General features: G+C 37.2%; 1 protein-coding gene and 1 non-coding gene across 2 annotated transcripts; one reads left to right on the top strand and one right to left on the bottom strand.

The window, feature by feature from the left end:
• Window positions 1-2,512: 2,512 nt before the first annotated feature.
• TRNAV-AAC (transfer RNA valine (anticodon AAC)) lies at window positions 2,513-2,586 on the top strand. Its single transcript has one exon. It is a non-coding gene; the product is annotated as a tRNA-Val (tRNA).
• Window positions 2,587-3,047: 461 nt separating this feature from the next.
• LOC107800826 (putative ADP-ribosylation factor GTPase-activating protein AGD6) lies at window positions 3,048-8,364 on the bottom strand. The gene is made up of 3 exons (XM_016624070.2): window positions 7,295-8,364; window positions 6,939-6,995; window positions 3,048-3,855 (listed from the first exon to the last, which is right to left on the bottom strand). Exons 1-3 carry the CDS (start codon window positions 8,108-8,110, stop codon window positions 3,364-3,366), a joined length of 1,365 nt encoding a protein of 454 aa, XP_016479556.1. The 5' UTR covers window positions 8,111-8,364; the 3' UTR covers window positions 3,048-3,363.
• Window positions 8,365-15,717: the final 7,353 nt, after the last annotated feature.

Raw genomic sequence — 15,717 nt, 5'->3', positions numbered from 1 at the left:
GAGGATTCATAGAGATTGTATACTCAAATATTCGAAATCAAATACTACGATTGTTGCGATATTTTCGGTCTTGATTTTATTTTCTCGACGCAAATTTATTGTCTACAACTGCATCCACCGCTTATTCATAAATAAATTTTTTTTTTTTTAAAAAAGAAAGAATATTGAAAACTCGATACATAACTTTTCATGTTGTATTTCATGTATTTTCCAACAGGACGTGGTGTTTGGCAAGTGTAATGATATCATTTTTCTCCATAAATAAGAAATATAAAAGGTTGGAAATGTTACAGCTATTAATCTTTTGACCGTTTTAGAACCGTAACAGCCGTTGAAACAAAAAAACGTATCAATTATTATAGGGAATGATATCAAATTAATGTCATTAATGTGTAAATATTATATTAATTACTGAGATAAAGCCAAAAAATAGGGGAAAAAGATAAATAATATTGCTGGCTAAAGAGATATATAGACAAAAAGGATGACGACAACAAAAATAAGATAGAATTAAGGGAAAAATGAAAAGTAAAACTGATTCAACGCTGCAACCAATTGAATCAACTTCTATGAATATTTTCTCTAGTTTTTTTACCTTTCCTTTTCCATTTCATTTACCTTCTTCTTCTATTTCTTCCTTCTTCCGTTTTCCTTTTTACTCAGTACCTGTTCATTTTTCAAGAAATAAAAAGTCAAGTCTCCTTTTTTTCCTCTTAACTTTTCAAAAGTAAAGAGAGCATGTAACCAAAGAGACTCAAAGGTATAATAAAAAAAAGGTAACCTAAAAGAGTGAAACATAATAGCATAATAGTGTATGTGATTAAAGATATATATAAAGCATTATTGATCTGAGTTTTTAAAATAAAATCGAATATAAGAATGGAAGAGTAAAAAAAATATGAATCTATTCGAATTGAAGGTTCTTAGAAGAGACTTAGAAAGTATTTGTAATTTTGTCACCCCCACAATAAATTGGACTTCCTAATTCCTTCCACGTTCAAGAAAGTTTTCAGTTGTTCCCACCTGCTATTTTATGTATTATGAATTCATGATTGAAAAGATAACAAATCAAATAAATTTAAGCAAAATAATATACTATAATTCAACCAAAAATAAAATAAAAAAGGTGGTATAACTGCTAGGATTGCTTTATCTGCATGTCATCATTATCATAATTTCTGGATTGAATGATCCTCTTTGCAGTGCCAAATACTTTAGTAGTCCTTCTTACGTACTCTTGACCTGTTTCTCTTTTATTTCTTGAAACACCAAGAAAAATAAAAATTAATTTGCATAAAATAGCAAGCACATAAAAAAATTTACATTAGAATCATTACAGACATGGTAGATTGAGGATAAACAGCATCCCATTCACCAAAAATAAAAAAGAAAGAAATTGAAGGCTCATAACATCAAGATGAAAGAAAGTTACTACATGAGTGAAGACTACCTTAATCGGGGATATTTATAGGTCCGGGGAGATGTAAAGGTTTATAACTGATGTGGAATTGTAATGCTTAATGGATTTTAATAAATAAAATAAAATACGTTTAAGAGTTTTAAATGTGAGTCTTTGGGAATTAAAGTAATTTTTCAGTTTTTATCAACGTTGCACATTTGTGTATCATAAATTTTAGAACGTGGGCTTTAACTCAATTAGGCGGTGGGCTTTATTGCCAAGGAACATTTATTTTTTTAATGCATAAATATAATAAGTAGATAATTTATATAGAGAACTGAAGGGAAAAAAATGCAAAAAATTGAGAAAAAAGATAATAAGAATGCTGGTCATAGAAAGGTGTCACATCATCTTGTATATGCCTAGCTTTATATTATATATAGATATAGATTCTTTTTTTCCATCTTTTTTTTTTCCCAGATTTCAGCAACCCCGTTTACGTTATTACATTTTTTAAGCATTGCTTAATCTTATGGAAGATAAATAAGCATGTTAGGCGAAAATTGTTTGAAAATTTTCCGAAACTCCATATAAAATGGTCTAAGACATGTTCATGACAAAATTTAGAAAGAGCAGAAAAACAAACGTTGATCAACAAGTTATTAGTTACTAAAATGAATGCAAAAACTTTCATGAGAAACACTTGTTCAAGATAAACCACATGTTCATGAATATCTAGCGAAAACCAACCGAACGTATACTACCTTTGGTTTCGTTTCGTTTTTAAACTTGTATCCATTTCTTCCCTTTCTAGTGTTTTCTTCATTTGGCTCTAAACCAATTGTGCCTTTTTCCCTGCTTTTGGTTTGTTAAAATTACATGACAAACACTACTTATACAGCTTCAATAATTTGGATAATAATCTTTTCAAAGAATAAGATTTGTCTAGGAATTCTTGTTCTTGGGAGTAAAATGTTAATATGATTATAGTTAGTTTCTGGTAGTTAAACTTGACAAATTCCGATAACACCTTCTGATCCCTTTATTACCTATGAAATTCGATGACAAACAATCATAGGATATTATACGGATCAAAAAGTTTAGACCATCAACGGTGTCGTGGTGTAGTTGGTTATCACGTCAGTCTAACACACTGAAGGTCTCCGGTTCGAGTCCGGGCGACGCCATTTTTTTTTGGTAAATTACGAACTCTGAATCAACACCAAAAAGCTCAAGGTTTCAATTGGATCCTAATAATCGAAAGCAGAAGCTTCCTAGATGTTGGCCAAGTTTTGCTATCAATTCTCCTTTTTGAAGTATTTGAACGAGTGTTTCAGCTAACTTTGTGAAATATGCAATATATTCTCACTTTGACTTGTTTTTTTCTTCAAAAAAAGTACCACGCTGATGCCTTTATCTACATATGTAGAAGTGAATAAATGGAGAATCAAACTCTTAATTCTTGATTCTAATCAATAAATCGTGGTCCCTTTTCTTTTCCTTTTTTTAATGTCACAGTACTAAAGGAAAAGGGAAGAGAAGATTTAAGTGGCAAATGGAAAATGAGGGGGGTACCAAAAGTCACAGGCACAAACCCCTTTGATTTCAAATAAGGACTAGAACAATTTACTTGCTTTACTTTCTGGTTCAACATAAAGAAATAGTATGCTATTAAAGACAATCTCCAATTGACAGAACCAGAATGCAGAAATAATAATACAACTATGGTCATTACAAATCCAAAAGTAAGTAAAAAATTTAACCTCAAAAACAATCATCTTCGTGACAGTCTCTTATGTTTCCTGCATTTCCTCTTTTCTTTTACATGATAGGCAATTAACAAACCCCTTTTATAATGGTACATACATAAACTATTTTCTGTCACAAACCCTTCCAACAGGTAATCTGGATGACATCTATTTGGAAGGGGAAAGAATTACTAGAAGAAGTGACCTCTGCTACTCTTAGAGGAAACCTCCATCCGTCCATTTGGACTCTGATTTTCCACCATGACCATGTTTATTAATGGATGCACTTTGGAAATTATCATATCCATCATCCTTACCATCGTCCCAACCAGCCCAGCCATCGTCATTACTGGATGTCGCCCCTTTGGTAGAAGTTTGCTTCCTGTTGTCTTTACTATCCCAATCATCCCAGGACCCAGAGCTGACAGAATTGGAATGCCTACCAGATGATTGTGCACCTCCAGAAGAATTCAATCCTTTAGACTCCTTATTGAATTCCTGATAATAACCGTTTTGTCCATTTTCGCTTCGTTGCCAGCTATTGTCCTTCCCATTTGAACCCCCCTCAGCATATTCCTCAACCTTCTGTGAAGCTAAAGCCAAGACTCCCTTCATGATACCCCAGCCCTTTTGTCCAATTTCGGTTGTTTTCGTCGCGACAACATTGACTGTTTCATTCACCTTGTTATCATAACCACCCTCTTTCACCTGTAAGAGTAGGATTACACAAGCATTATACATTCAAATTCCCTGATTACTAGAAACACTACAATACAGACTATATGACAAAAATGAACACGGGAAGAACTATACGACTACTCAGTACTTTGAAAGAAAGAGAGTACCACTCGATTAAATATACACAATCAGTAAACAAAACATTGTGCATTTGATAGAAATTCACATCCCTATGGAGCATTGGGTAATCACTATGGACTCTTAAGTGATTGGATCAAATACAAAAATAACCTGGAACTTCAGCAGAAGACAACACCACCCAACTCAGTTAAATATTATAAAATAATAGAAAACTATATATTTCATTGCAACCTTTTCTCCTATGATTGCTAAGTTCTATAAACACTAGGTTATAAATTTCAGTTTCTAATATTATAAATTTCAGTTTCTAATAATACAATTCAATTGTACTATCTTCTTTCTCATTTCAAGATAAAGGGTAAGAGACTGATTATATGGACTTCTATACTAGGCAACTCCCAAGACGAGAATTTCTTCATTTTTGGCAGGAGTTCCAAGAAGGATAAGTACAAGAATCAGAATCCTAAACGCATATCACATGGAGAAACATTTTTGAAGTTTTACCATTAACGTCTATAACAAGAGGAGAGGAACCTATCCCAAAAGAATAAGAAAAACAAGAGAGGTGGAGAAAGACTCGTAATAACGTGGAGGAAAGGTTTGGTTATGATATAGTGCAAGAAAGAGTTGCTTCATATCCGTGCTTCCCTTAAGATCCATTATAGTGAAAGACTATCTCAAATTCGATTTTTCCTAGTGGCATCCCCCAGGAAGGATGCCTCTTAGCTAAACTAAACTAAACTTGCTAGGCTAAGCATTTCCAAGAGTCTCATCTTATTCAAGAGATTCAAAATATAATATGTTTGTCCATTTATAATCTAAGATACCAAGGCATCTTATAATTTGTATGGTCTTGGTGCAGGTCGAGAGGTTAAAAATACGAAAAATCTTAAATAATTTCAAATAGTTATTAACCCAAAATTTCTTAGGCTTACAAGGAAGGCTTAAACTAATACATTTTAAAGGTCCTCCATGAAGTTTCAAAGTCAGGAAAGTTCATAAAACCAACGTAAAACAGCATGAGCATGTTTCACTCAACTTATCTTGTCTGGTTTCATACTTCAGATAGGACCTGAAGAAATAAATGGCTCCAAGTCCTAAACTTATGTGCAAACCTTGGAATTTGATGCTCCAAAGCTTGAACCAAATGACAAAGAAGGATTAATTCCTCCTAAGCCAAAATTACCTAGAGCTCTCAAGAGTGGTTTTTCCAGTTTTCCTTAAGAACCCTCCTTAGCTTATTTAAGTAGTTCTTGCACCTTAAAAGGACATTCAGGTACTCATTTAAGGACTGAATATACCAAAAAGAATTCAAGATAAGTATAAAGGAGGGAGTCAGATAAAAATATTTCTAGTTCTTAAAGTGAAAGCTTGTCAGCACTCATGCCATGAATTGTGGCCGCTTTCAACATAGCAACTAACAGAATTATATCTTATGGTCTTCAAAAAAGTTGTAGATCTATGTCTAAGCTTTTTGTAGCTTTTTGAATCAGTTCAATCCGAGGTCTACAAAGTGTTGTTGTCAAACTACTAAAAGACTATTCAGTTAAAAACTGGATCAGACCTATATTTCTTTCATGTCTTAATTTCACTAGTGTGTGTTTGGACACCACTGTGTAATTATTAGGTGTTGTACTTACTACCCTAGTAATTAGATAAATAATTACACATCATAATGTAATTACAATGTAATTTTCGCCATCATATTTGGTTGCAGAAGTAGTAATTATATAGTTAAGAGTATATTTTAGCTAAGTAGTAAATTATCATGATAATTAAAAAGTTAGCTAAGATTTTATTGAAAATGAAATCCAAAAAAGAAATTGAAAAATGACATTGTGAATATAATTACTAGCAATTCTCAAATCATCGATGCATGACCTCTAAATGACTATCAAATTACTTACAAAAATTATGGATTTTATGGTGTTAAGGAAATTAAATATTCCCTTCACTAAAAAATGCATCTAAATTATCGTACACGGATTCTAGAAAGCTAAGGTAATGAACGTTCGTGTGTTTCACTTGATATAACAAACCTCAAAGAAACATACCTATGAACTCAGAGGACTCAAAAAAATAAAAGAGAGAGAAGGAGAGAGAGAGAGAGATTAAAAGAACTAACAGAACTTATTTAAAAATATTAAAAGTAGTATAGGTTATGTTTAGTAAACAGTGAAGAAAAGTGGAACTTATCAAAGCTCATAAACAAGTGAACTTAGCACCTACTGGCAGCTTCAAATTGGCAAACCAAAAAGTTATTGGCAAACACAGCTATGACATGTAACCTCAAAAAACCCCTCGAACACAATTTCAACACCAGCAATTCACTCAACTTCATCACTTAAAACTTGAAAGTGTCGTTTATAATAACTACACTAGCACCAAGAGATAAATGAATTTATTAAAATTTAATAGCAACTAGTGTTAGTTCCGTTAAACAGAACAAAATTCAATCTTTAATTTGTCCTTAAAACTTGACTGATTGCGACTAAAAGATACAACTATAACCTGATTCTGCACTGTGCGTGTTTACACAAGAGCAGTGCCATCTCTAATCTGACACACACATCAAGCGTCATGCCTTGCAGATGGATTTCTACATATACTAACTTTATGAGCATTAGCAAGTGAACAAAAGTAATCCTCAACCAAAAAAAACAAATTAATAGAAAAGAAAGTGAACGGAAAAATCAAAATAGTTTCTACATACAAGACAGAGATGCCCCATTTTCCATCTTGAGAAAACTTTTAGGCACCAAATTTCCTGATTTTAATCTTTCAATACCTTTATTTGTCAGCTCTTTGAAAACCTCATTTTTCTTCTGTTTAGTATTACTGCCTCACACTTTCATAATATTCATCATATGTACTTGGGGAAAAAGAGATGCAGTGATTAACTATGACGACACCTCCGCAAAATCAGAAGATTAATGGACTTTCAATTTAGTATAAAAGTCAACTCAAAGTACCTTAGAGCCCAACTCCTGTGCCGCTGAGGCTGCTATCATAGATAACCTACCGAATCCCTGCACACATCAAGCAGCAAAACCTCATCAGCTATACGTAAATGAGTTCAACTCCTATATAGTGACTGTGTCATTTTTCACAGTATTGGCTCATTTATAAACAAATGATGGATCATAATTGCCTACATTAGGCATAATGTATAACCGAGAAAATAAGATACATAACATGCTAAAACATGTGAAACTACACTTATACTGCAAAAGAATTTCATTGTCAATACATATAAGTTAAATCCTAGTACATGGATAAACATAACACACAATAAGCAACATAGGAATAATTAGCTCAATGTTTATACCTGAGTAACAGCTGAAAGAACATCGCCTTGCGAATTATTATTATTATAATTATTCCTAGGCATTGGACTAGGACTTGATCCAAATCCAACATACTTCCCTCCTTGAGAAGGAGGTACACCATCTGGCCGGGACTCATTCTCAGCCATTTTCCTAGCAAAAAAATTGTCCTTATTCGCAGCAGACGCCTCATACTGGTCCTGCGTAAAATCATTCGTAGACCTCGATCTAGCAGGCCCACCACCACTACCTCCACCACTCCTAAAATCACTCACTGTCTGATTTCTCCTCATATTACTACTATTATTACCGCCATTAATTCCTCCATCATCAAAACTATCCCAATTATCCCAACCAGAATTAGAATTACCACCGTAATTTCCATTTCTACTTCCACTCAACGGAGGTTTAGGTTTACTGCTGCTATTGTTACCCTCCTTAACAACAGGTGGGTCCCGCCAGGGTTTACCCTCAGCTAAGGATTGAATCCTATCACGGTAAACAGAAGCAGCATTGGTATTGTATTTGGTAACAATATCAGTTTCTTTTCGGATTCCATATTGGGCCATGAATTTGTTTAAATTATCATTACCGCCTAGCTCCATTTTTTTGAGCTGGATCTCGGACCATGAGTCCATTGTAACGGATCGGACGAATGAGATATGGACACCTAAGCCACGGTGTTTGCCGGAACATTCCAAACACATGAAAACGCCATAGGAAACAGATGCCCATTGGGGATTCTTCTGAGAACAATCTACGCAGATTTTATTACCGGGCTGGGCTTGGAGATCACGGAGACGACGTGATGCCGCCATTTTTTGTATCAGTTCGGACGACCCGGATCCGATTTGGGAATGGTTCAGATATCGGATCTGTGTGAGAGATCGGACAATAAAAATTTGAGATAAAGAGAAAGATCGAGTGATCAGATCATGGGTTAAAGGGAAGGAGGAAGAGAAGCTGTTAAAACAGAGGAATGGCCGACAAAGGCATAAAATGAATGAGGTGGAAAACGGCTTGGTTTACAAATAAGACTGAATTTTCATTTGACAAAGAATCTACGTACATCTTTTCTCTTAAATTGTTAATTACAACTTATATAATTAATAAATTAGTCAGATTTTAGTATTTTTACATGTGTTTACTAATTATGGTAAAATTTTAAGCTTAGATACATAACTTGTAGAAGTTAAATTGAAACTTAATTTCGTATGCACTATCACTAAAATTTGATATTGAACAACTTAAACGGGAGAACTTATATGAGAAGGAAAAATTTTCTGTCGCGTGGAACAAATACAAGAGATTCAATGACAATATATTGGGTCACAGGCGTGTGAAATAATAATTTGTAATCCGAAGAATTTAAAAATTAATTTCTTTCGCAAATACTAAGAGGAACATATATATGATAAGAGTATTCAAATGTAACAACCGTTTTGATATGTACAAGCAATATGTCAGAATAGTTTGATGTAAGAGTTGCATTAAACATGAATGGCATAGTAGATTATATGTTGATGATGGGAATTATACAGCTGCATTGGTTGTGCGGTTCAAAAAAAATTACTATTATTTTAGTGAACATATATAGTATAGCTATTTGAATGTCCTATATAAATTGTAAAATTAAATGTGTATGACTAGATAATTGATATGCTTAAGCAAAGACTGTGATTATTGCAACGGTGGATGCATAACAAATCCATTATCAATCCACGATCAATCTTATGGTGTATATCAACTCATCCTATTAATATCAATTTCTATAGGTGTAGTGCACCAAAGACCAAACATATGTGATATGACTATAACGTTACAAATAATCTACAACTGTTAAATTCATCTTTTTGATACTAAACCATCTTCTTTTGAATAATAATGTCAATATCACCACTGCTAGCTACACGTAAATTTTATGTTATAAACAAAATTTATTACTACCTATACAATAACCGTCGCGCGAAGCGCAAGGTAACAATTGTATAATAGACAATCACGGTTATATATCTCATATTCAAAATATATGGATAAAATATGCATTGTAGTTATAGAACATGAATTATACCATCCTACCCCCAACCGGTGTCTTTTTCTCGATACCATGCTTCACTGGTTTTACGGTGATTTTGGGACCTTCAAGATAATTTATTTTCAGGATTTCTCATACCTACTTACTATAGGCGGACCTAGGATTTTAGCGCGATGGGGGCACCATCACTTTATATATGCAAATTACTAGCGACAAAAGGCAACTCTATGAAGACGTAAATGATTATGATAACATATCAACAAAATATAAATTTAATATTATCGAATATAATTAATTTGGTACTGATATAATAAAAGTACATTATAGGCTTGTACCTGAACTCTATGCATTTTCATACGCAAAGGGCAAAGGTTTAAACTTTAATATGTAAGTTTTTATATAGAATGTCCCGATGTAATTGTAGCTATACGATGAGTTAAATGTTTAGGTATCATTAATTAGAATTGAGAAAATAATCAAATATATATCTTGCTAATGCATAGAAAATCACAAGCCACTTGTGAAGGTACATATGGAAGGGAAGAATCGAGTTAGTTTTGTTTTACAATCTTCAAATGGTAAACTTTATTAGTCATTACGTGGATCCAACTGCCCTCCTATTATTGTAAACAATAACAACAATAACAACAACAACAACAACCCTCCTATTATTGTAAAGAAAATATATTTTACTTCTCCATCATTCTTCGTTCTTTAAGTTACATGTCAGATAAAACTTTTAAAAAAGAGAAAGTTCTAAGCAGAGAGTGAGTGAAGGACTTGAAAAAGAATAAAATAAATTGACTATTATATACTAGTAATAAACTAATTTTGAAAAGATAAAAAAAAAATTAAATTAATTGCTAGTAAGGAGTATAGTAGTAAGTTAAAAAAAGACAGTGAAGGAAGGACCGGAAAAGATAAAAATTGACTAGTAAATTGACTATTATATACTAGTAATAAACTAATTTTGAAAAGATAAAAAAAATTAAATTAATTGCTAGTAAGGAGTATAGTAGTAAGTTAAAAAAAGACAGTGAAGGAAGGACTGGAAAAGGAATAAAATAAATTAACAACTATGTAATAAAAAATAAACTAATTCAGAATATATTATAGAAAACAAAAATAAATCAATTGACTAGTAAGGGAGTAATAGTAAATAAAAAAAGGAGTATGTATCCATAATTTTCTTTTTAAAATAAAGTAACCAAAAAAACATTTTATTAGAACAACAAAATCAAGTTATAGGAGTGGGTTTCAAACCCAGGTAAACAGGTAAGTAAGAGATATCGCGTTGTCCAGTAAACCAGCCTCGCCGTTTGACTTTCATGTTTGTCACGATCCTAAACCCAGACCCGATCGTGATGGCGCTCCTCGTGAAAACAAGGTCAGCCGATACAATACCCAAATCTTTTTAAACAATTAAAATAACACAATTTAAGTCATTAACATGATTAACTCTCAAAAGAAACAGTGAAACAGTACAATTTGCGGAACAAACACAGCCTGACATCGGGGTGTCACCAGTCATGAGCATCTAAACATGTGTCTAAGAGTCTGAAGGAGTTTATACCGTCTATTACATAAAGTAAGATAAGAGGGAGAAACACTGGGCTGCGAACGCCGAGCAGCTACCTAGTGGACTCCGAATGGACTGCTGGAAGCAATCAACCCTCACTGGGGGGACCTGGAGCTCCTGAATCTGCACACAAGGTGCAGGGAGTAAAGTGAGTACTCCAACTCAGTGAGTAATAACAATAAATGAAGACTACTCGATAAGAAATCATGTAAAACACAACAACATGCTATAGAAAGGCAGAGTAAACTAGTAAAATGTAGTAAAACAGTGAAACCTTACCTTAGTTCAGTATAAGCTTCTTTAAAATACTTTTTTAATAGTAAAACAAGTAAATGAGAAGCAGCGAGAAGAGATAAACACATAAAATCCACCCCTCGTGCATAATGTCAACAGAATCATCCCCTCGGGCAATAACATAAAACAACCTCAGCCCCTCGGGCTATATCACATATCTCACTGGGTACCCGCGCTCACTGTGGGTGTACAGACTCCGGGAGGAGCCCCTTACGGCCCAAGCGCATTATCAAGTCATCTCGTGGCATAATTAAATAGGCTCTCGACCTCATATCAAGCCACCTCGTGGCCTACATTCAGGCCCTCAACTTCATAATCATGAATCAGTTCAATACTATTGCGGTGCGCAGCCCGATCCCATAATAACCTCACAACACAAACCCCGGCCCTACTCAGTCAGAAATATCTAAAAGCCACTCAGGCACAGTAAAATATGATGCTCACCTCAAAATATCATTTAAGATGTCAAAAAGTATAAACATGGCTGAGTTATGAAAACATCGGAATAAAATCAATATCCATGTCTGGTGGCATGCCCGGCAGGTCTGAAGGAAACACATCGAGAAAATCCCTTACAACTGGAATAGAATCAATACTAGGAGTCTCTGCACCGACATCCCTCACAAAGGCTAGATATGAAAGACAATCCTTCCCAACCATCCGCTGGGCCTTCAGGAATGAAATTACCCTACTGGGAACATAATCAGTCGACCCTCGCCACTCAATCCGTGGCACACCCAGCATAGCCAATGTCACTATCTTAGCTTGACAGTCCAAAATAGCACGACACGGAGATAGTCAATCCATGCCCAATATAACATCGAAGTCTACCATACATAACAACAACAGATCCACTCGGGTCTCCAGACCCCCAATAGTCACCACACACGACCGGTACACACGGTCCACAATAATAGTATCGCCCACTGGTGTAGATACATGAACATATAAAACAAGAGACTCACGGGGTGTATCCAAATAATAAGCAAAGTATGATGACACATAAGAAAAAGTGGAACCGGGATCAAATAATACAGAGGCATCTCTGTGGCAGACTAAGACAATACATGTAATAACAGCATCAGAAGCAATAACATCGGGTCTAGCTGGAAGTGCATAGAAACGGTCCTACCATCACCTGATCGACCTCCCCCTCTAGGGCGACCCCTAGCTGACTAACCTTCACCCCTAGCTGGCTGGGTGGGTGGTGGTAAAGTAACCGGCGCTGAAGCCAATGGGTGACTCCTCTGCTGAGACGAACCTGCAAGACGACGAGGACACTGCCTCCACATATGACCCATCTCTCCACACTTATAGAAACTCTCGGGTGCTGGAGATGGGGACTGAAGGGAACACCTAGCACCGGAATGACTAGCAGATGCACCTGGCATTGAAGAGCCCTGAACTGATGGAGCACGGGACGAACTCTGAACTAGAAAGGCACTAAGTGATGACTAGCCCTGATGAGAACTGTGAGAGCCATGACCCGATGATGCCCCACGATAACCTGGGCGAGCTCGTTGAGCATGCCTAAATGGACGGCCTCTGTGTGTTAAAACTGACCCATCGAAGGAGCACCACCATAACTACCAAATCCCCGAGGCCTCTTGGCCTCCCTCTCATCTCGCTCCTGGTAACGAACTGACTCAATCTCCCGAGCAATGTCAACAACCTCCTTAAAGGTAGCACCAGACACCCTCTCCCTGGTTATGAGAATACAAAGCTGATATGTGAGGCCACCAACGAACCTCCTGATCCTCTCTCTATCTGTCGGAACCAACCAAATAGCATGACGAGCTAACTCTGAGAACCTTATCTCATACAGCGTCACAGTCATCTCTCCGTGATGCAACCACTCGAATTGCCTGCGCAGCTCCTCTCTACGAGTGTGGCACATACTTCTCCAAAAAGAGAATGGAGAATGGCTGCCAGGTAAGGGGTGTTGCACCAATAGGCCTACGTCTCTCATAATCCTCCCATTGTTATTTGGTGCAGCACCCCTTACCTGGCAGCAGTTCTCCGTTCTCTTTCAGGAGAAGTATGTGTTGCAGTCCCGCAGAGAGGAGCTACGTAGGGAGTTTGAGTGGTTGCATCAGGGAGAGATGACTGTAATGCAGTATGAGATGAGGTTCTCTAAGTTAGCTCGTCATGCTATTTGGTTGGTTCTGACAGATAGAGAGAGGATTAGGAGGTTTGTTGATGGCCTCACTTATCAGCTTCGTATTCTCATGACCAGGGAGAGGGTGATTGGTGCTACCTTTGAGGAGGTTGTAGACATTGCTCGGGAGATTGAGTCAGTTCGTCACCAGAAGCGAGATGAGAGGGAGGCCAAGAGGCCTCGGGGATTTGGTAGTTATGGTGGTGCTCCTTCGATAGGTCAGTTTTAGCATGGCAGATGCCATCCATTTATCGTGGGCATCATCGGGTCATGGTTCTCATAGTTCTCATCAGGGCCAGTCATCACTTAGTGCCCTTCCAGCTTAGAGTTCGTCCCGTGCTTCATCAGTTCAGGGCTCTTCTATGCCAGGTGCATCTTCTAGTCACTCCGGTGCGAGGGGTTCCCTTCAGTCCCCTTCTATAGCACCTGGAGTTATTATGAGTGTGGTGAGATGGGTCATATGTGGAGGCAGTGCCCTTGTCGTCTTGCGAGTTCATCTCAGTAGAGGGGTCAGTCATTGGCTTCAGTGCTAGTTACTTCACCACCACCCGCCCAGCCAGCTAGGGGTGGAGGTCAGTCAGTTAGGGGTCGCCCCAGAGGGGGAGGTCGATCAGGTAGCGGTCAGGCCCGTTTCTATGCACTTCCAAGCAGACCCGATGCTATTGCTTCAGATGTTGTTATTACAGGTATTGTTTAAGTCTGTCACAGAGATGCCTCTGTATTATTTGATCCCGGTTCTACCTTTTCTCATGTGTCATCATACTTTGCTCGTTATTTGGGTATGCCTCATGAGTTTCTTGCTTCACATGTTCATGCATCTACCCCGGTGGGTGATACTGTTATTGTAGACCGTATGTATCGGTCGTGTGTGGTAACTATTGGGGGTCTGGAGAGCCGTGTGGATCTTTTATTATTGTGTATGGTGGATTTCGATGTCATTTTGGGCATGGATTGGCTATCTCCATATCGTGCTATTCTGGACTGTCATGCTAAGACAGTCACATTGGCTATACCGGGTGTGCCACGGATCGATTGGCAAGGTGTGACTGCTTATGTTCCCAGTAGAGTGATCTCATTCTTGAAAGCCCAGCGTATGGTTGGGAAGGGTTGTCTTTCGTATCTAGCCTTTGTGGGGGGTGTCGGTGTTGAGACTCCCAGTATTAATTATGTTTCAATTGTGAGGGATTTTCCCGATATGTTTCCTGCAGACCTGTCGGGCATGCCATCAGACAGAGACATTGATTTTGGTATTGACTTGGTGCCGGACACTCAACCTATTTCTATTTTGCCGTATCATATGGCACCAGCGGAGTTGAAGGAATTAAAAGAGCAGTTTTAAGAACTCCTTGATAAAGGGTTCATTCGGCCTAGTGTATCACCTTGGGGTGCACCGGTTCAATTTGTGAAGAAGAACGGTGGCACTATGAGGACGTGTATTAATTATAGGCAATTGAACAAGGTAACAATTAAGAACAAGTATCCTTTTCCTCGCATTGATGATTTATTCGACCAGCTTCAGGGAGCGAGAGTGTTCTCCAAGATTGATCTCCATTTAGGTTATCACCAGTTGAAGATCAGGGACTCGGATATTCTTAAGACAGCTTTCAGGACCTGATATGGTCATTATGAGTTCTTGGTGATGTTTTTTGGGCTGACTAATGCCCTAACGGCATTCATGCATTTGATGAACAATGTGTTTCGGCCTTATCTCGACTCGTTTGTCATAGTCTTCATTGATGATATTCTAGTGTATTCACATAGTCAGGAGGAGCACATAGAGCATTTGAGAGTTGTGTTGCAGAGATTGAGGGAGGAGAAGCTTTATGCAAAATTCTCCAAGTGTGAGTTTTGGCTTAGTTCAGTGACTTTCTTGGGGCACGTGGTGTCCAGCGAGGGTATTCAGGTTGATCTGAAGAAGATAGAGGCCGTTTAGAGTTGGCCCAGACCATCCTCAGCCACAGAGATTCGCAGCTTTCTTGGTTTGGCAGGCTATTATCGTCGGTTTGCTTAGGGATTCTCATCTATCGCATCACCCTTGACCAAGTTGACTCAGAAGGGTGATTCATTTGTATGGTCGGACGAGTGTGAAGAGAGCTTTCAGAAGCTCAAGACAGCCTTGACCACAGCTCCAGTGTTGGTTCTACAATCAGTTTTAAGTTCATATACCGTGTATTGTGATGCTTCGAGAGTTGGTATTGGTTGTGTTTTGATGCATAAGGGTATAGTTATTGCTTATGCTTCCCATCAGTTAAAGCCCCATGAGAAGAACTACCACGTTCATGATTTAGAGTTGGCTGCTATAGTTCATGCGTTGAAGATTTCGAGGCAGCCATTACTTGTATGGTGTGTCTTGTGAGGT

Source organism: Nicotiana tabacum, chromosome 5 (assembly GCF_000715075.1).
Source record: "Nicotiana tabacum cultivar K326 chromosome 5, ASM71507v2, whole genome shotgun sequence".
Lineage (NCBI taxonomy): Eukaryota > Viridiplantae > Streptophyta > Magnoliopsida > Solanales > Solanaceae > Nicotiana > Nicotiana tabacum.
This window is presented reverse-complemented; position numbering and strand designations above follow the sequence as displayed.

Excerpts from the sequence above, each read along its gene's own strand:
- LOC107800826 (XM_016624070.2), bottom strand. The coding sequence starts at position 8,110 with ATGGCGGCATCACGTCGTCTCCGTGATCTCCAAGCCCAGCCCGGTAAT. Across the intron at positions 6,996-7,294 it reads TTCTTTCAGCTGTTACTCAG|GGATTCGGTAGGTTATCTAT; the intron begins GTATAAACATTG and ends TGATGTGTGCAG. Across the intron at positions 3,856-6,938 it reads CACAGGAGTTGGGCTCTAAG|GTGAAAGAGGGTGGTTATGA; the intron begins GTACTTTGAGTT and ends CTACTCTTACAG.